Source organism: Chionomys nivalis, chromosome 6, assembly GCF_950005125.1.
Source record: "Chionomys nivalis chromosome 6, mChiNiv1.1, whole genome shotgun sequence".
Lineage (NCBI taxonomy): Eukaryota > Metazoa > Chordata > Mammalia > Rodentia > Cricetidae > Chionomys > Chionomys nivalis.
The window spans coordinates 71,044,101-71,065,373 of record NC_080091.1 but is presented as its reverse complement, the minus strand read 5'-3'; the positions used below and the strand labels follow the sequence as shown (position 1 = coordinate 71,065,373).

The 21,273-nt window shown below is 37.5% G+C and overlaps 1 protein-coding gene across 3 annotated transcripts; it reads left to right on the top strand.

Annotated features, from left to right (window-relative positions):
* Positions 1-2,763: 2,763 nt before the first annotated feature.
* Positions 2,764-21,147, top strand: Gnpda2 (glucosamine-6-phosphate deaminase 2). 3 transcript variants are annotated; one of them, XM_057773018.1, is made up of 7 exons: positions 2,764-2,865; positions 5,229-5,365; positions 8,811-8,912; positions 10,239-10,421; positions 15,755-15,939; positions 17,562-17,736; positions 20,291-21,147. In XM_057773018.1, the coding sequence occupies exons 2-7, from the start codon at positions 5,293-5,295 to the stop codon at positions 20,350-20,352; spliced, it is 780 nt and encodes a 259-aa protein (XP_057629001.1). In that variant the 5' UTR covers positions 2,764-2,865; positions 5,229-5,292; the 3' UTR covers positions 20,353-21,147. The 3 variants fall into 3 exon arrangements, with proteins under 3 accessions (XP_057629001.1, XP_057628999.1, XP_057628998.1); XM_057773016.1 differs by having other exon boundaries at positions 5,229-5,391; positions 15,761-15,939; XM_057773015.1 differs by having other exon boundaries at positions 5,229-5,391.
* The last annotated feature ends 126 nt before the right edge of the window (positions 21,148-21,273 follow it).

Below are 21,273 nucleotides of genomic sequence, written 5' to 3'. Positions count from 1 at the left end.
TGCTATGGAGGAAATAGAATGCAAATGAAGTTTTTATAACCTTCCCCCCTCAGTTTCTGTTTAATGTTCCCACGCAGGTACAATGGTAAATGATGTTTTATGTTGGGGCTAGACTCCGACCAAAAAATGACCATTATTCTGATTCTGTATTTATTAACTGAACTCTTGCCTTTAATCGCCTCAGACCCTGGATATGAAGTGTAGGCATTTCATCCTTGGGATCAGGTGTGTCTAGTAAATCCCTAGCATTCTTCTGGGTGAAATTAAGAGGGCATAATGGAATTCCTGGTTCCGTAGAGGTGGGGAATTTTTTCCAAAGAATTATTTTGTTGAGAGAGGCCACCATTATACACATTTTTAGCCTTTTACCAAAGACCACACAACATTTCCCAAAGGGAAAGGTAGTAATATTGAAAATCATTAAAAATGAACATACAAAGGAGCTGGAAAAGTGTGGTATAAAATGTTGAAATGCTGGAACTTCATCAAGCAGCAATGATCACCATGTGGTCGATGGCAGAGTCCTCCTATTTGTACATATTTCTGCTCCTAAGAGGGGAAATTTCGCATGTTCCCCCCAAATCCTAGAGTCCTGTAAGAAACCTCTAGTTCTAGAGAATCTGGATCCCTCTTTTATTTATTTATTTATTTATTCATTTATTTATTTATTGCCAAATGTTGAGTGTTCTGTGTTGTGCTGGATAGTGTGAAGAACGAATGTCACTCCAAGATAAATATTAGGACCTCTGGCACACGAGAAGAACAGCTTCTGTGAACTAAACATCAGACAGCAGTGCCAAGGTTTATTTATTGTTACACAAAAGTTTGTTTGGGGGTAAAAACAAGTTCATTATACCAAAGTCCCTGATCTAATCTCTATGTTTTCTGAAGGAAAACATCGCATGCCCACCACCTTAGTCCTTACTTGTGTATTGGTTTCAGTACTCAGTAATTCAAGAGCTCCAGGCGTGCCAGGATAGTCTTGTGACCAAAGTCATGTAGAGGCTGCAAATTTCCTGTAGAAAAACAACTCCATAGGGAACAGAAATCCATGTTTTCTACAGTGATTCCTCAAGGTCAAAGTACTTCTAGAAGATAACAATCCATTCTGATGTTTACCCTAGACACAGTGAAAACAGCTACCTCATTCTAATGCCTACCCTAGGTATAATGGTTCTACTAAATTCCTACAACAAGTTTTACGTTAGAATGTTGAGAACATCTTAGGAAAAAAAATTGAGGGAAAAAAATCTAATTTAAAAATGCTATTTACGCATCAGTAAAATTGCAATACGACACACTAAACATTTCTTTGAAAAAAGCTGATAGTACTGAAAAAGCTAATATTTGTTTTTTAAAGTTAAATTAATGAGATCATAAGAAACATTGTTCAATGTCAACATATTGTAACTGTTCTGTTAGCCCTCATAAGTAAGAGCAGAAATCTTGATTTGTCTGGAGGATTTACCAAGACTGATATTTGACCCAGTCTAGATTTGTAGTGATGGTACCTAACTTCAGGAGTCTAAAGGAATAACACACTATTTGTATCTTAATTTTGTAGTATCTATGGAAACAGAATCCTGAATCAACTTGCCACCCAATGCTGGTAGTGAATTTGTTGCTCTTGATGGACACTCCAGCAGTTTTTAATCAAATATTCTGAGAACAAAAGATTTTTGTTATTGGTGCATGTGTGCGTGTGTGAGTGACTACTGTTTACTTGGTGATTTTTTTCCCCTTACAATGACCATTCAGTTTATGTAGACTTCCACTACCCCTTAGAATCCGTCAGCACAAGTCACACAATGCTATATATATAGTCTCTCGAGGTAACCTTTCTGAGGATTCAGTTACTGTTTTCAAAAGCATGAACTAAGTTCTCAGAAGAGAGCACTGTACCTGTTTTAACCCTTCAGAACTGACTATTACTCAGTCTTTGTAGGAAGAAGAAATGTTCCAAGTCCAGAGCCACATAATCTTGGGAGGTCTCAACCTTTTGCATGATCACTTATTGCCTACCTTGTATCTGACCTAATATCCTCGTGACTAGTAGGAAAACGCTCTTAGAACAAATTGACAGAAATTCAAAGGCTGGGCTTTCATCAGGAAGCAGCAGACGTATAGAACAGAGATTTCCCATTTTGCTGTAACTGCCTACCTGATGTTTTCACCGAAGTCTTTGAGAGGCATATTGATTTTATAAAAAAAGAAAACAAACAACGAAATAAACAAACAAACAAACAAAAACTCCATGAAATTGTTTCCTCGTTGGAACATAGTACTTTGGCTAACTGAAATCTTGTTCCCTAGCCATAACCATCACTGCTTGGCTCCAGGATAAACTCTTTCCTATTCCCTTTAAGTTAAGAGCTACTTTACGATGTTGAAAAAAAGAAAGAAATATTCAATAATTGGGGTTAGTAATCTAGTTGTTCACTTTATCATTCGCAGGCATTACAGGCCTACAATCAATCTCCTGCAATTCAACCTCTGAAAGACTTAAGGAAAAACTAGTAGCAGGTGGGTCCCCCAAAACAGAAGTCCCCCCCACCCCACTGGCCCCTAGCCCGGGTGGAAAGGTGTTTCTGGGCTGTTGATGTGGCTCAGCCATTAAAGTCTAGGCTCACAACCAAAAATATAATAGTTCGGAAAGGCGGTTCTGCCACAGGTGTGAGGACTCCCCTCTCCCGGGCACCTACGTCGGCAGTGCGCCTGCGCGCCGTCCTCCCGGGTCCTTCCTGTGTTTGTGTCTGCATCCGGGTTCCCAGGCTTCATAACTGCTCACCGGCTGGAGTCGCTGGCGGGTTGCCGGGTGCGTCAGTTACCGCCGCCCCGGTGTCGTCGGAGGCTGCAGGTTTGCGGGTGAGTTTAAGGCGGCACAGCTCCGACGCGGGGCTTGGACGGGGCTCGTTGCCGCTGACCCCCTGGGCACGGGGCGGAGTCGGGCGCGCTTGGGGCGACCCTGCTTGGCGGCGTCCCTGAGAGAGACCCGGGTGCCGTCGGCCTCAGTGGGGCCAACCAAGGCTTCCAGCGCCTGCTGGCACCGAGTCCTCCTGTCTCGGGCTGCTCAGGGCAGGGCAGCCCTGGTCCTGAGCTGTCTGTTCCTGTGTGCGCTGGCGGGGCGGGCAGCCTGGACATCTGCGGCGCGGGGCATCACACCTGCTCGGGTCCGGGGGAGGGTGCTGCGGGAGCTCGGCACACCGGCACACCGTGTGTGTGGATTCGGGGGGCTGGCCCCCTGGTTAAAGGGTTGTGAAAGTTCCCTGGTGTAGAAGTTCCCACCCCATAGAAACTTAAGGGACTTGGCGTCTGACCATCCCTGGGGATGCTCTGCCCAAATGAATCAGCACCTGCAGGAAGCACTTAGCGCCAACTTGGCGTTTTTAATGCTAACTGCTCACCATGCCAGAGTCACAAAGCATCGACAGTTTCGGTTTCTGATGACTGTAAAACCTGGGAAAGGAGCGTCTTAAAACTCCGAATAAATGTGGAGAAGAATTTATCTTGAGTGACGGAGATTCTCTCAGGAATTTTGAAAGCGAAGACTCTGCCCGTTTAAGAATAAAAACCACAAATAACTTGGCTGCGCTTTATGGTCGGAATGACTTGGTTGAAAGTGTTCTCATTTTAGCTCAAGTCTAAGACTCACCTGTGACAACTGTCTCATTAGCTCAACTCTAAGAATCACCTGTGATACCTAACAGGCTCTTGGACTCCATTTGAGATCTGTTGGAGCTAAGGAGAGGGGCCCAGAGTCTTTTAACAAAGTGTCATTAGTTATTCAAATTGGATCAAACATTCAATGCATGGTTATTTGTGTCAGTTACACTTAAAGGCTAGCTCCCTCCAAAACTCCAAAATACCTTTGTAATTGCTGTAGAATTTGAATTAATTTCTACATTGAGAATTGAGAATAATTGCAAATTGAGGAAGTATTAAGCTTGTCGAATGTCCTTTATCAACAAGGTCTTTATCAAATTGTTTCTGTGCAGCCCAGGGCAGTGTTTAATACAGTGAGTGTGATAAACTCCGGGATAACACGGCACCTGGAATAGTAATGCCTCTCATACGGTGCCTTTTGCTTCAGATGTTTGCTGCATAATCATATTAGAAGTAAATCCATATCTTGTTGTTGGCTATGACAGCCAGCAGTTTTTTGGGATTTTGGGTGGCACTCTGTAGTTATTTTTGATGTTAGATTCTTGGTATACCTAAATGAGGACGGGGTTCAGTTGTTAGGCTGAGTTTTTAAAAACTTTATAATTCTTTCCTACAAATGCTGTGTATCCCATATTATTACTGTCCAGAATTCTAGATTGTAGTCATCAAACTTTCGTTGCATTAGAATTCTAAGTCGTGTTCTTAAGAATATTATTTGGTTTCTATGTCTTCGTCTGTTTCCCTTAGCTTAAGCATTTGACTGAGTAGTCCATGTGAAGTGTACAGTTACCAAACAGGAATGCTGAAGCCGCCATGCCATTAAAGGGTTGGTGTTGGTGACCGAGACATTTAAACGTGAAACTAGAAATCTAAAGCTGAGAATTGTGACTTTCGGATATAGAACATAGATGTTTTTAGAAGTTATTTTTAAAAGGGAGTAGGCAGTAAGAACTAAAATTGCATTTTTTTGTGAATTTTTCACCCAGAGGTCAGCACTTTCCCTCAAGTATGATCTTAATTAAACCCTAAAATATTAAAACGTGTGTGTAGCTAATGATAATGCACAGTACCTCTGGTGGAATTTGTTTAACAAAAAAGGAAATTTGATCATTATGGTATTTATTATAGGGACCGTTCTGGGTTTGGGTCAGTAACTCAAAGGTGCAAAGTCATTGTAGTAAACTTGTTGAGTGCTCTTTCTCCAGGAACGGTTGCTTTGGTTAGTGTATGTATTATGCTTGTATATAGTATAGTCTTATATTTTCATTTGAATTCTGCCTTGTCCTTTGCATGACCACAGGCAGGTTGTATGAGCCTGTTTCTTCCTCTGTAACACGGCATTGTTTTTACTTTACAAGATTGTTATAGGGATTAGCATATGCCTCTAAATGACCTAACCCGCTGTCCAAAGCACAGATCTTCTTTGATATTTCATTAGTATGGATTGTATTTTTATATGTGCATGTCCTCCTAGCTTTTTTTTAAAAAAAAATCAATATATTATACAATATATACTCTGGGTGTCTGAAAGATGTCTAAAGTACTCTGTAATGGGATTTTCACAGGTTTGAACCGCTTGTGCTAAGATCCGTGTATCACCAATAATGAGACTTGTGATTCTTGATAACTATGACTTGGCCAGTGAATGGGCAGCCAAGTACATCTGCAATTGCATCGTTAAGTTCAAACCTGGACAAGACAGGTATTTTTCACTGGGCTTACCAACAGGTATCAGTCATGCTTTCTATTTTATATCCTAACCTTATATAAGATTGAGGGAGTAATGGGGCTTTTTTTTTTTTAGTAAAATACTTTTCATTATCATTCTGTATCGCTGAACATATTAGTATATAAAGGCAGAAGTATGTGCAGTCTATTGCAGTATGAATGTATTGAGTCTGTTTGTGTTAAAGCTCTGTATTACCTGTGCCTCCAAACACTGCGATTTCAGAAAGCACCCTAAGTTAAATGGTGATTGTAATATTTCTGTGCCCTTTTCTAATAATCTTGAGTTTCTAGTGCACTGCTTTCATATAATTTTTTCATATAATTTCTTATAACTTAGCTCTTTCATTAGTAACAGGTGAGAACCAAAGTGCCTCCTGCTATTTCTTGTTCCATATTACCTTCTTTATGATCTCTGATCTTGTTAGGTGTTTACTTTTTATTCTTCTGTTATAGAAGTATTTCAGGTGTAAATTTTAAATGCTTGTGTCGTTTTATCATATAAATAAACCCAAATGCCAATTACATGTTCTGGTGACTTCAGTTTTCCAGGTAGTATCACTTGATCTTTTGGCACGTCTGTGTTGGTAACTTTTGATTTTTTGCAAACTGTGTGAGACCTAGACTCAACTGACTTTTAGTGGCTTCAAGGCATTCATTCCACATACCTCAAGCTTTGGATTCCTTACATGCACAAAAGATAAAATAATAGTTATAATAGCTTCACTACTATTCTGAAGCTCAGCTACAGCAGCGTATGTGCAGATCTTTTGAATGCAGTCAGTGCCATATGGCTTTAAGCTCTCATGCTTATTTAAATAGACTGTTCTCTTCCTGATCCTCCCTACATGCATTCTAACTGTAAAATCTATAGTCATAATTCATTTTACTCACTTGATTTTTACGAATTATATTTTTCTAGATTTTATTTGCTATCTTGCTGTCTCATTTTGTCTAGGACAGAAGGTCTTGGCGAGAATGACAATGGGATGTTTTTGAGAGCTGGGCATAGACACTGCATAGTCACATCAGCACCCTCATGCTCACTCTGATGACTTAACACCTCTCTGTCTGTGTGCACACTATGAATGCCTTATGCTCAGGCTACCTATATTAATCATTTTGTCTTAATTATGACAGAAAAAATAATTTGAGCTGGGGACAGGCAGGCTTCCAAGTACTTCATGTAAGCAGTGGGTGCTAGGCATGTTTCTTAGGTGTTTAAATTGACAACTAGTGCACGTGCCAGGGGAGAGCCTGAAGACCCTTTGATGACATCTTATGTGCTCTCCTTGTTGAGCATTGCTGGTGTTTGCGTTCTTGACTTCCACCACTGCTTCTGAAATTGGAACATGCTTGTCTGAGGTTAGAGACAACATCCTGTACATCAGTAACTCTCCCACCAAGCACAATTTTTGTATTTTTAAGTGAATTTTTTTAAAGACCTGCATATTTTGGGTCTCACTTGCCTGAGAACCTTATTTTGACCATTTCCTTACCCTTAATTGGTTTGAAAGTAGACTGCTTGTCCTAAGAATAAGCCTGAACTTTCTGGCTTACCGTTTTTTTTTTTTTTTTTTTTTTTTCTCTCATTTTGTTGCCCTATTGTATCTGTGTGTGTTTTGGAAAAAAGCACACCTAGTTTTAAATCCCTGGTTTTATTGCCATTTGGTACTTGGCAAATTCGTTCATCTTTTCAATCTAGTTCTTACATTTCCAATAAGAAAGATCCTGCCTGTTTTCCAGGATTCGAGATTTACATGAGGGAATGTGTGGAAACACCTGTATAGCATTTAGCCATGGGCTGGGCATGGAGATAATATCCTTGGACGTTTTTTTCTCCATCTTTTGTCTGTCTTAAATTACAGATTGCTGTGTGGTTGTCAGGATTCCAGCTCTTCATGACTCAGTTGAACTGTTCTCTTAGATCATTCTTTTGGCAAGCAGGATTGTAGCCTTTTATTTCTTTAGCACCATACCTTAGAATTACTGAGGTTTTACTTTATGCCACGGTTTTGTACTTTGAATATGTGTTGTGAGTTCTTCTCAAACAGCAAAAGGCCCAACAAGCTTGGACTCACAGGAGACACCTGTTATGAATTACTTTAGGGAATTAAGTGCACATCACAAAGCAAATAATGAAATGAATTTTTGTAACAGATTTACTCTCATCACCTCTTTCTTTTTTTAACTACACCGATTAAAAGTCTAGAAAGTAAATGGGTTCTTTATCACTGCCATTGGGGCAGTTTCTCACTTAAGCAAAATTCAGATAGCCTTGATCGAATGACTAAGCTTTCTAGCAGTAGGAGGTCTGTGTGCTTCTGGAAATGGAAGAGAAGCATGTGATCTATCTTCATGACGGTTGTCATGTTAGTGGGCTATAGATCTCTAAGTTTGGATGGGAAATTTAATCCTACGGCTGGACTTTCATATTACTTATAAGTTCAGATATGCTTAGCCTTAAAGTCCATTATTCATCTGCTTTCTGCACTATGTGGTAGTTTTCATTACAGCCACATTATTTACAGCCATATGTTACTCTGTCTTCTCAAGTGAGGAGCACTCACTCTTCCTGAAAATCCTCACCCCCTTTTTTGTTTCAGCCAGAGAATTTTTTTTTAATCTACCAGATTTCTAAATATTGCCTAAGTCTAACTACTGCTCCAGAAATATTCATTTCTGTGGCATTTTTTTGTTTTTGTTTCGTGATAATACGTGGCCTAGATATCCATTCCACCCATGTCTGAGAAGACAGGTCACATGCTAATAAGGGTGCCTTTTTCCTTGGGATTATAGTGAAAACCAAAAAGCAAATTTAATAAATAAAAGGAGAAGGCCCTTCATAAGCTGATAAACTTATCTTTATTGTGTCATATCATGAAGCAAAAACAAAATTGCTTGTGAATTAAATAATTTTATAGTCCATCTAAAATATAATAATCACCTTATAGCCAGGCGTGTTTGCTCTGAGGAGATCCTAGAAGTCCTCTCTATTTCAAAGGGCAGCACTTTCTTTCTCAACCGACCTTGTAAGTGATACATGGGGAAGATAAACACGAAGCAGAAGCAGAGGCACAAGTTGTGCCTCGCTCATGCTTCCGCTCATTTTCTTTCCAGCAAGTGTGGTGTTCCCTTTTCTTTTTACCCAGTGTTCATTCTAAAAGGTTTTAGTCTTATAATTTGTAGTAACATTTCAAAATACTGAGTACAGTTCAGAATAGCTTTCCAACTTCCATTTTTGTTTATGGGTTACCAACCAAATTATGGTGTAAGTAATTTTAATGCATTATGGAAAGAAACTACCTATCATGAGCATTAAATCTGTATTTAAGTTGTTTGTCTATCTTGAAACATAGAATGTTACTCATCGATTTAAACATGTTTTCAAGTTCAGAAAATGGACACTTTATCTCTTTTAGGAAGCACGCCTTTAGGATGTTATAAAAAACTAATAGAATATCACAAGAGTGGAAACCTCTCATTTAAATATGTGAAGACTTTTAACATGGATGAATATGTAGGTAAGATATATTTGAAGATGCTATTTGAATATATTATATATTACATTTTGAATATTCTGAAATTTTAGAATATGTAATTCCTAGACCCCTTTGTGTACTGCTTTGTTGGAGGAATATAAGGCTTGGAATCTGAAAATCTGCATTCCTTCTGCTCTTTTCCTATGATGTGCTTTGAGCGTCTGTCCAGTCACAAGGCCTTCATATCCATTCTCTCTCCCTCTCCTTTCTCTTTTCCCTGTCCATCTCATCCCCTTCTGCTTCTTTCCTTAAAATTATAGAAAATTAACTGAAACATATGTAAAAGTTAATTCATATAGTTTTTTTTAAAGAAAACAAACTTTGTGTTAGCACCCACAAAACTTGTGTAATTTGTTGACTTGCTTAACTTGAAGAATCTATGATGTTGCTTAGAAACCCCTTTCTAAAACCTAAATATGAGCGTACATTTTCAATGTCTGTATAAGCAATAGCCAAATAGCTATTATGGTTTAGCATACTTTGCATACATGTAGGATGAATGTAAGAAAATTGAATGTAAGAAAATTGTGGCCACTAATTAATTCTTTAAAAATAACCTATTATGGGTATAGCTTACACAACAAAGTCTCACCAGCCTGGCTGCATAACATGATCTTAACAAAGATGTCATGAATATACATGGTAATGTGGAAACTGGAATCTCAAGAAGCCTCAACCCTAGACACAGAACTATAGGCAAGTAAATGGAGAGAGTAGGAGAAATACTCTTCCCCAGGGAAGGTTGTCTTCTATTACCAATTAGTTATTCGGTACCAAGTGGTCAGCCCTGAAGACATACATACAAATAAGCAGGTTGTCAGGAATATATAAACACACACACACACACTTGTAAAAACAAAAGGCCATGAATTTAAAAGCATGAGACAGAGTATATGGAAGGTTTTGGAGGAAAGGGAAAAGAGAAATTAGGTAATTGTGTTGTAATCACACACATATACAAAAAAAAATGGTAAAAATACAGAAGTCAGCACCAGTACTTTTTGTGCACGTTTCAGAAGTGTGCAGTGACTAAGCGGCTACACTAGACTTTCGATGTTTACCTCGTAGACCCTCTATCAGCTGTCTGATTTGACAGAAGTTTTGTGTTTCATATGTTCATCTATAAAATGAGAATGATAGTAATATTTTCATGTACGTTTACAAAGTAATTGTATATAATTGTGTATATATAATTGTATATATACACAGGTATATATCAAGGATATGTTTTATGCCAACCATTTTAAAATTAATGTATAGAAAAGGTTTTTCTGGGAGTTATATTTTTATTATTAACTTCTTATTTAGGACTTCCAAGAAATCATCCTGAAAGCTACCATTCTTATATGTGGAATAACTTTTTTAAGCATGTTGATATAGATCCTAACAATGCTCACATCCTTGATGGGAATGCCGAAGATCTGCAAGCAGAATGTGATGCATTTGAAGAGAAAATAAAAGAAGCCGGAGGAATAGATCTTTTTGTTGGAGGTATGAAAGAAACATTGTTATCATTTTATCTGCTAATATTTGAAATAGTATTTTTAAAAGTCACCATTGTATAATGTAAAGAACACCTGTTAATTGACTGTTAATATCCAATAATAGAAATAAAATGATTCCAATTTTACTTTATTTTCATTGAAAAGTACAGATAATGTAAGTAAAATAATCTTAAAATTGCAACAGTTAATACATCCTTTACATTATGCCTGGAGAAGTAGGTCTCCATGCCTGTTAAACGTTTGATTACCTCTAAGGTCAGCAGTTCACCACATCCTGGAAATGCGCTGCTGGTCGTTGTGCTGAGCGAAGCCTGTTTGTTTATTTCTCTCTAGCTCCAGCACAGACTATGTAACAGATTAGAACTGTGTATATGAGAAATGGGTAGATTTTTATCACATAACTCCAGTTATGCTGAGCTCATTCATGTTGCTTAAGAGTGATGTAAGACTTTGATCACCAGCTTTTAGACAAGTTAAATTCTCCTAGTGCCTTACTACATTCCAAAGGGAATGAACATTTGGTTAACCAAATTTCAAGTAAAAATTAAAATTATGTATTTATGTGCATGTATGTGTGCATAAATGTACTGAAAATTTGTTCCTTTGTAATAGCTGTGGCTCTCTATTACCAGAATGAAGCAGCTTGAGAAAGTTGTTGTGTCAGAAAAATATAATCAACTACACTAGAGTCAAAACTGTTTTTTACGCCAATCTTTGGTATTCTACTGAAATACCAGTGCTCTATACTGCCTTTATATATTTTACACCTAAGTAATGGGAAAATTGCACCAGGAGTATGTTAAGATGGATTCATGGTTGCAGTGGCTGAGTATGTTTGCAGTGGTTGGTTGCTTGTGGGATTTGGAGTAAAATTTATATTTGTATCTTCAGTCTCTCTGTATGCCTGGTAAGTTTAGTGAAGTTAATTGTAACTAGATCATGTGCAAGACAGGATTAACTCTTAACTTGCTCAACATTTGTGAAAATTCAATGTATTATAACATGTTTGAAATGCTTTAGAGTGGTGCTCAGCACCCAGCTGACTCAGGGCCCACTTGAGTGGTTTTTTTCCGTGAGCTGTAGAGGCTAATATAGTGTTGGCCCTGAGTTCATTGAGTTCCCGAGGTTTTTCCTGAATTACATTATGGATGACCAGACGAGACTGAATGCTTCTCCGAGGAAGTTTTTAATCTATGTGTATCAGAGCCAGTGCTGTTCAATTTTCTTTTATAGATACAACTGCTATTTATCTGATCAAGAATATATGTTTGTTATTTTGCATTTTAAATACTCATCCATTTTAAGTAAATCTTGCTAGTATTCACTTTAGCAATCCTATATAATGCGTTCATATTCTAGCTTTGTACGTATGGTTTAGTTTTGAGATAATTACTATATTTGTCAGTATTAAGGCTGAGATACTAGATGTTTGGGGATGTTTAAACTTAATTTTGTGATTTCCATATCAAAATAAAATTGTTGGACTGTACTATTGCTAAATGGTTTATCTTAGTTTTTTTTCTTTTCAAGAAGCATTTTCACTAATTATTATGTTGGAAACATATGCCAGATATTAGAGATATTGAGTAGCTTACCTCAAGGAAAGAGAGCATCCTGGGCAGGGGATTAAGACACCACTGTGCTCTTCTCTACCTTCTAGAAAGCACTCTTCAGTTTAGTAGGTTTTTAAGGTTGCAACTCTCTCATCCCATATTTCTGGTAGAAACTCATTTCCCATTGCTTTAAATCATTTCTCATTTCTTGTGATTTTGTTCTGTTTCCTCAAAGTAATAAACACCACTTTTTCCTTCTAAGTGAATGGGATATTAGTTACAATTATGCCTGTCACTGACTTATTGTCGCTTTGTTTTTAAACCATCTTTACTTCAAGCTCCCTATAGTTATTTCTTTACTACGTCCCAAAGCAGAAAATATTTTTAAGAAAATTATTTTCATCTTTCATTAACATCTTTACTGGAGTCTGATGATCGAGAGCCTGACATTTTTTTATGTACTGCCCAGGGAATGCAGTTTCTGTGCAGAGCGAGAGGAATTAGTGTATGCTTCATTTTCCTATTGGAGTAATGATTGTTGAGCATGTGCTTGTTCTTGAAAGAATCTCATTTGATTCTTTGCAATTCTTGATCTAGGTAATTATCTTTGGAATTTTTAAGATGAGGCTTGGTATCTGGGTCTTACCACTTACCCTTCTTTTGTTCCAGGGTTTGGTTAATAAAAACACTAAGAACTGCCAAATGGGATCAAAATGTCAGCTTTATTAAAGGTAAAGTTGGAATAGAGATTGTAGGTTGGGCTTGAAGCCAGTGTTTTCCCCTCTACTGTGAACCCGGCTCAGGCTAGAAGAGCCTCAGAGCATACTTTTGTGCTATTCTCCCCAGCGGGTTAGATGGGTTCCTTTCCCTGGGTAGAGAGAGAAAGGAGGAAAGAAATACACTGAGGGCTCTCAGTCTCTGAAGGCAGAAATGGGGAGAAAGGTAAGGTGTATCTTGAGTTTCTGAGGAGTCCTCAGCAGTAAGGGACACAGCAGTGGGATTTTGTACATAAAACCTAACTAATTCTTAAAATTTTGGTATTTTATTTAAAATTTTTAAAAGGCAGTGGGGAGAACTTTTTAATTTTTAGTCGTTGAAGTCTTGGCTTAGTAATGGGATAACTTGTGGAAGGGGACTAGTAATTTGTTAATTGGAGTGATTCTGATATGTCACAAAACCTAGGGGAAGGGTCAAACACTGGAAAACACAAAGAGCCTCAGCTCTCAAAAGCAGAAGCTCATTAACCCTGGCAGCTGTTTGTTCCTTGTTTGCGGTTCCTTTGTTTCCCTTCACCAGATAAAGAACTGGCTCTAGAGAGTGATTTCCATTGCTTCTGCTTGGAGTCCTTTTCTGTAGGCCACCCTTATTCAGTATGACAGGGACATAAATTACCTTTGAGACCCACTCCAACCCCTACCCCTGCAACCTGTACTGAGGAGTGGAGCAGAAGAGGTGTAGCTGGGAGAAACGGCAGAGCCAATCAAGGAAGAGTATCGCACATTGATTCATTCAGCTGTGATTTATTGAGTGCCTTGTGTGTGTAATGTTTGGTTTTGAGTGATAGATTGAGGCACACACAAGCCTTATTCAGAGGAAGCTTACAAACTGCCCCCAGAACTATAGGAACAAAGCAAGGGTAGATAACATAATCCCACCAGTGAATTCTTGAGCTGATGCTGATATCCTAATTTAGATTTGAAGGCCAAAAGAGTTATTAGCTAGCTGAACTTGAAGCAGTATCAGAGCCACAGTCTCTGTGCTGTGGCAGGAAGCCAGTGTGGAGCTCCTTCTCTGTGAGTACCCCTAACCAGAATCCCAGGTTGGCCATATGCTTCTCAGTGGCCCGGGTCACCACAAAGAATGTTGACATGAGCCATTGAAGACATCTCATTTGTTTTCTGAAGCTTTTAGATTCCCAGCCCTATGCTTTCTTCTGTTCTCAGATAAAGAGGAAAGTGTTGATGTATGTATTATATATATATATATATATATGTATATATATGTATGATATATATGTAATAAGTATGATATATCTATATGTAATGTAATAGTGCATTTATAGCCCCAAGAGTAAAGCAGAAATTTGGAAAACATAGTGAGAAAGGTTTAAGTGCCATTAGAGCATACTAGAAACAGGTCTATACTTAGTGCTGGAAACAGTCTTTTGAATATTAACCACATTAAAGTCCTTCAAAATGTACTTCCAAACATTGGCCATTGACAAATAACATTTTGCTTTATACTGTATTCATTTTTCCTAATTCTTCAAAAACTAGATTATAGCTTGTTATATTTTTCATGGCTTGGGAAACTTAAAGTTGTATAGCAAGTATCTGTGAAATACACTTGTTGTCTCATTAAATATGTGCAGTATAAATGCAAAATGCTTTGTTTTTATTGAAGTTTCTGTAAGTCTGACAACTAATATAGGTGTATTATAAATTTGATTTTTTTTAAAGGTTTTTGATTTTATGAAGGGAATTACCTCCAATTGTCTTCAAATCAGGAAGACATTCTTTTCTATACTTTCAAAGCCGTCTTAGAATATAGCAGATGTATATAGGTCACTTTGGTTGTTACCTGTATGTCATAAAATCAGTGCAGCCAGTAACATCCTACATTCCCTTCTTGCATTATTAAGGAGATGAAATGTAACAGAAAAGACCTTACATGACTGCCAGTAAAGCTAAGTGTGGTTTCATGCGTTTTGTTTGTTTGGTTTGTGTGTGTTTGTGTGTGTTAGATTAGAACGAAAAATCAAGAAAGCTTGAAAAACTTTGGTATTATACAATCTATATATTGTCTTATGGGCACAGTGGTTATTGCCTCACCTAAACATGAGTTCAGTGAAGCAAAGTGAGAGTGTAAAGACCACTCAGTAGTAGTCAGAAGGCTGATATGAGTGTATCTTGGCTTTCACTAACTCTGGTCCTGATGTGCCATTTATTTATTTATCTATTTATTTATTTATTTACTTACTTTTTGCTCATCAGTTTATGTGTTAGCAGAAAGTTGGCAATGAAGGAAGCATCCATGTTTAATCTTACTAGGTCACAAGATTACCTCCTATTATCTGTTATGAAAATGCTTCATGAGCCTATTGTGTTATGTGTGACGCTTCCCTGTTGGGAGGAGTTGGCTGCTTGTCATCCCAGCCACCCCGCTAGCTTACACCCGAAATAATCACAGAAATAATACAGAAATTGTATTAATTAAATTACTGCTTGGCCCGTTATCTATAGCCTCTTATTGGCTAACTCTCACATCTTGATTTAACCCATTTTTAATAATCTGTATATCACTACGAGGTCGTGGCTTACCAGGAAAGATTTAGCATGTCTGACCTGGCCTCTCCATGGCGGCTCTCTCATTCTGCTTTCTTCCTCCCAGAATTCAGTTCTGTCTCCCCTCCTACCTAAGTTCTACCCTATCACCAGGCCCAATGAAAGCAACAAATACAGAAGGACCTCCTATACCATTTTGCCGGTAGAACAAGGCTCCCCCCCTTTTGCACTTTTCCTACAACACTTCCCTGCTATTGGTAGAACTGTGTTATTTCATGCTGTGTATACTGCACATATGGAAATAGTAAGTGAAATATAGAAACAATTTTAATATTAGGAATTCAGCTCTAAAAGAAGGTAAGTGTGTTTATGGTTATTTCTTTGCCTTTATAACTATGTTGAAATTTGAGAAAATGTTTACTGTATGTTGGAAACCTTTGTTTATTTCATGTTTATATGAGTGAATATATCTGTTTTGAAAGGAATAGGTCCAGATGGTCATATTGCTTTCAATGAGCCAGGATCCAGTTTAGTTTCGAGAACAAGATTAAAGACCCTAGCTATGGACACCATTTTGGCAAATGCTAAATATTTTGATGGAGACTTATCTAAAGTACCAACCATGGCTTTAACTGTTGGTGTGGGGACAGTGATGGATGCTAGGGAGGTAAGAAATGTTCTTTGATCATTTTTCTTTGATATTGAAAACTTATGGTGTTAAATACTTTAGATCTATCTGATTTTCAATAAAAATGCTTAAATTTCCAGCATCTAACTTTTGTCGTGCTCATTGATTTGTAAAGAATCAACTTAAGTCTGCAGTTATAAACCAAGCCCCAGGAGCCACCCATTCATCTGCCCAGGCATGCTTCAGTTCAAGCTTTAAAATCTTAGTAACTCTGATTTGCTCCATTGGAATAGTCTTGTGAAGGGCAGGTGGACAGTGGTGCAGAGCAAATGCCCTGCGTAGTTTTGCAGTACATGGGATTGATTAGAGTTCTTCATGACTATACTCAGGACTGGCTGCATTGGTTTCCCGCAGCTCCATTCCCGAGCCCCACATAATTGAAGGAGAAAGCTGATTAATGGATGTGCACACACAAATAAGTAAAAGGCCATTTAATATTTTTTAAAGAAGCATTATAGAGATCCAGCTGCCTTCTGAGGACTTCTGTGAGATCATTGGCATGCTGGTGACCAAACTTTCATTACTGACCAATGTTCCAGAGATTAGAAAAGGCCTGAGATAGCCAGTGATGTGTATGTCTTAGAGCATGTAGTACACACACATTTCATTTTGCTTGTTTCTGTAACAAACATTTCATTCTTTAGACAATATTCTAACACTGTCCAGCAAGGAAAATGTACAGATTCATTAATATTTTGCTTATCTTACATCAAATGAGTTAATTTTTGTTGTAAAAGACAGTTGGTTTTAGAGAAGGCGATACACTCTAGTTAAGATTCACCTTCACCTAGCAAATCATTGTGAATTATGATTTTAAAAAGAAATAGAATTCCTTGATCCAGTCATCTTTCATTTTCTGTAATTTAGAATACCTAGGCATAAAATACTCATATATAATACGATTTTTTTTTATTTTAAATACTTTAGAACTGCAATCATTTTAATGTTTAATAATCATAATGGTAAAAAAGTAAAATAATCCAAGTTTTTGAATTTTGTCATCCACTACAAGTGTCTCATAAGCATACTTATTCAGTGCTCACCTGTAAAGTTTACGGTTAGTCCTAATTAAAAAGAGAACAGTAGACTAACACTGTGTTAATGTACGCACGCATCCGCAGTTGTGGGAGGAGAGCTGAAAGATTGTAAGATCCTTGGTGACACACACTCGCATGTTTCTTGAATTAGTTCACAAGTGCTGAGAAATTTAAAAACCAGGACTTTGCAATTTCTGTAATTTCCAAGAGTATCATGTGCTTTAAAGTCAGTGTCTTTCAGCAGATCTGAATTCTTAAACTCAGTAGTTTGTGTTTAGAACAACTTTAAAGACCATCACATCAATTAAGTGAAAGTTCAGGCTTCCCTAGCCAGCTTTTACATAAAGCCCTTGCTTTTCTAATGTGAGATATTTCGTAACTGAAGTAGAGAGATTTGGGGTGTTAGCCCAGATTATATAAATTTGTTGAAGACACATATTTTGTTCACCCCAGACATGTCTTCTACATATCAGTACTAAAGTGTTACCTCTAGTCTTCACTTTTGTGTTATCATAAAGCTTCCTACTTCCTTTTAATTAACAAGTGGTACTCTGAATTCTGCAGGTGATGATTCTTATAACAGGTGCACACAAGGCATTTGCCCTGTACAAAGCCATCGAGGAGGGAGTCAATCACATGTGGACTGTTTCAGCTTTCCAACAGCATCCCCGAACGATTTTTGTCTGTGATGAAGATGCTACTTTAGAATTAAGAGTTAAAACTGTGAAGTACTTTAAAGGTGAGCATTGAACTAGTATACGCCTGGGATGCTTGTAGTGGGAGACAACTGGATGCTGTGGATATTAATCTTACAATTCGGCTTCTTGAAGCCTGGCATTGTGCTAACACACCAAGCCAGTTTTTCAAGGAATAAAACTTTTTATATAATAGTTTTTAGAACTTTCATGACATTCACTGAAATTCAGTGAATGAAGTATTTTAGTTTTATATTGAATATTCAAGACTAAATAACTCAGTAGTGTCCTTTCTGGGTTTCTTATTTGTTTGGTAACATTTGAGAGGTCTTCCTTATCCTTCTAATTGTGACCTAATTTATGGTTAAAAAGCATCACCTGCTATCCCATCTAAGCTTCCTGATGTAAAACGATTCCATTCCGGGATGTTATAGTAGGTATTATAGTGGATATACTTTAAAACAGTATGATATCAATAGCAAAGCAACAGCTCTGGTTGCTTAGACTTGTACATGTAGATTTTCTATAATCTGGTTATTTTTATATTTTATTTGTAGTGGCTTTATATAGGAAAATACTCGTGACATAATGAACACTTTAGGTGGCTTCAGAGAGCATTTAGACCACACTAAGCTTAGTGTTTCCTGATTATGAGTGAACTTGTCTGCAAGCTCAAACACAAAGTGTAGAGGATTTGTTTAGTTCAGTTGGGTATTGAATATTTAAGTAAGTGGTTCATAAAATGTATAGTATATATGACAATTCTGGGACATGGATGAATATACACTTTTGTTGTAACTTTGATTAACAAGTGTTAGAAAATGTATATTTCATAAATGCTGAAAGAAAGGGTAACAAAGCCGCTGTATTTTACTGACTATAACTTGACTGAAATCAGGATGGGATGCATCTTAAATTGGGTCTTTTTTTTTCTTGGTGGTACTTAAAATAGACTTTTGGCATATAGCCGAAATAATTTTATGGCTGATCACTACAGCTTGAACTGTATTAAAGGGTCACAGCATTAGGAAAGTTGAGAACCATTGCTCTAGACGATCATCTACGAAATGGCACATGTAAGTCACATGGCTTACCTTTGGTGTCCCCTCTACTTTTGGGCCTTGTGATGTTCAAGGTGCTGACTGAATTTTGAAGCAGGCTGTGAGAACTCAACCTTCTCATTTTCAGTTGCTCCAGAGAATGGAGTGCTGCTCCATCCCTTATTTGAAGATGCCTCTTTGGGTTTTTCTCTTATTGGACCACTTCCCAGTGCCATTTGCTAGTTCTCTTGAAGTGATCTTCCACACTGTGTGGATTTTAGAGTGCTTTTTGTGGCCTCCTAAATAAGGGCCATGCACTTCTAGCACTTTTCTCTCAAATCCAATACCCAGTTCTCTGAAGAAACTCAATACCTTCCCTATAGTTTTTCTAAGTGTGTAATGACCTGGAAAATTTAACTTCTTTGCTTTCCAAATTATGAAAGTCTTATTTAGCTCACTGATTGTGTTAGACTATCTTGTAAGGACAGTGTAACTCAGAAGCTTTAATGACTCACAAACACACATACCTATTAGAACATAAATTTTTAAATATACCTACATTTTTAAATGTTTTATTTCCACTCGAAATATGCATACTAACTATGAAATGATTTTTAAAATCTACTTAAATTTAGAATCTGTTTCTGTCTCAAATCATTTAAAACAGTTGTCTCTATTGTGTTGATAAACATCCTCAGTAGGTTATGGGTAAACTTGTAATCACCCAGTTCCGTAAATACATTGCAAAGTCTATGTAGAGACTGGGGACATGGCTTAGCTGGAAATGCGCCTGCTTCACAATTGTGAAGAACCATGTATGGATCCCCCAGTAACTACATCAAAAGGCAAAGCATAGTGGTGCATGCCTGTTACCCTAGGACTGGACATCAGACACAAGATTTCTGGAACTTGCTGAGCAGCAAGTTCCTCCCAGTTAATGATCTCCCTAATCAGTGAGGTGTAGTGATAAAGGGCAGACTTTGACTCTTGGCACCCATATATATATACACAAATATGTTAACACATGCAACCCCCCCCCCAAAGAAAAAGATGTATAGAATAGTATTTTGGAAAACAGAGCTATCTTCTTATGATAGTTCTGGGTCCCTTGTCATCAACTAGAGCAACTGCCATAAAATAAAACATAAGCTTCTAGAAAATGAATTAACCAATCATATTCAAATTCACCTGATCCTCCTGAAGACAGGAACTGAAGCTGCACTGGGACGCCAGCGCCTGTACTGTTTGATGTCTACACTAATTTATAAGTTGTATTTCTTTAACAGTTTTGGTAGATCCTATCATAAGAATTAAATATTGTAGCATATAAATCTTAAGTAAGCCGGGCGGTGGTGGCGCACGCCTTTAATCCCAGCACTCGGGAGGCAGAGGCAGGCGGATCTCTGTGAGTTCGAGACCAGCCTGGTCTACAGAGCTAGTTCCAGGACAGGCTCCAAAAAGCCACAGAGAAACCCTGTCTCAAAAAACAAAACAAAACAAAAATCTTAAGTAAAAGTTCAAAATTAGCAAAATTATAACTGGATTTTTTTTCTTTAAGGGTTAATGCATGTGCACAATAAACTTGTGGAGCCACTCTACAGTATGAAAGAAGAAAACTGAAGGAAACTGGAGCAAAGTTCTGCTTGCAAAAGAACCTTTTCTTACTAGATGAATTTTCAGCTTATGCAATACGATAAAAATGGGAACTATAAAAACATTTAAATAGAAAAAAGAACAGCGTGTATTAAACATTCCATATTTAGAATGTGTCTGTTTTACACTAGGGTCTAGAACCAAGTGGATTCCCAAGTGGGGATTTATAAAGTATAGAAGCTATATAGCTACCTATAGCATAGCAGCAAAATGTCTGCATTTAAGAGATTCTTCACAGGTATTGTCAGTGACTTAATCTCTGACTTATTTACAAGAAGGCACTCCAACCCTTTCCAGTGTCATAGAAGCCTTCACTTTTGGAATGTATTTTTTGTGCATCACACACATGCTTGTGCCTGTAGTTGCCTTAGTCATCTTTCTGCAGTGGTTCTGGACATCAGAAGTCCTGCCATTCACTAACCAAGGAAATCTGAAGAGATGACAGTGTCCCGCAGTAGTTTACATCCTTTCAGAAAGGATCTGTAAGTGCATGCTTCTATGCACCTTCCTATGTAGGACTTTTCTACACATATGCTTATTTTTATTTAATGACTTGGATCAGTGCCCTTAATATTGGCAGGTATCAGCTTTATACTTAGCTATAAGGAATTCCTTTTGAAGAACATTTTCTGATTATTGTTAAATTTTATAAATCATCCTTATATATGTCTAAAGAAATAATTACTGTAAATGTTTAAATTGCAAAAAAACTTGTATAATTAAGTTGCAAATAAAAATATTGTTTTCTACCTTTAACTCAAAGTTTACAATAAAAGAAGTATCTAATTTTGTTTCTAAATGTGAAATAACATTCATTGGGAAATTCAGTCAGCTCATGACACTGCATTTGCTTCTAATTTGCCATCATGTAGTTAGGAAACTAAAAAG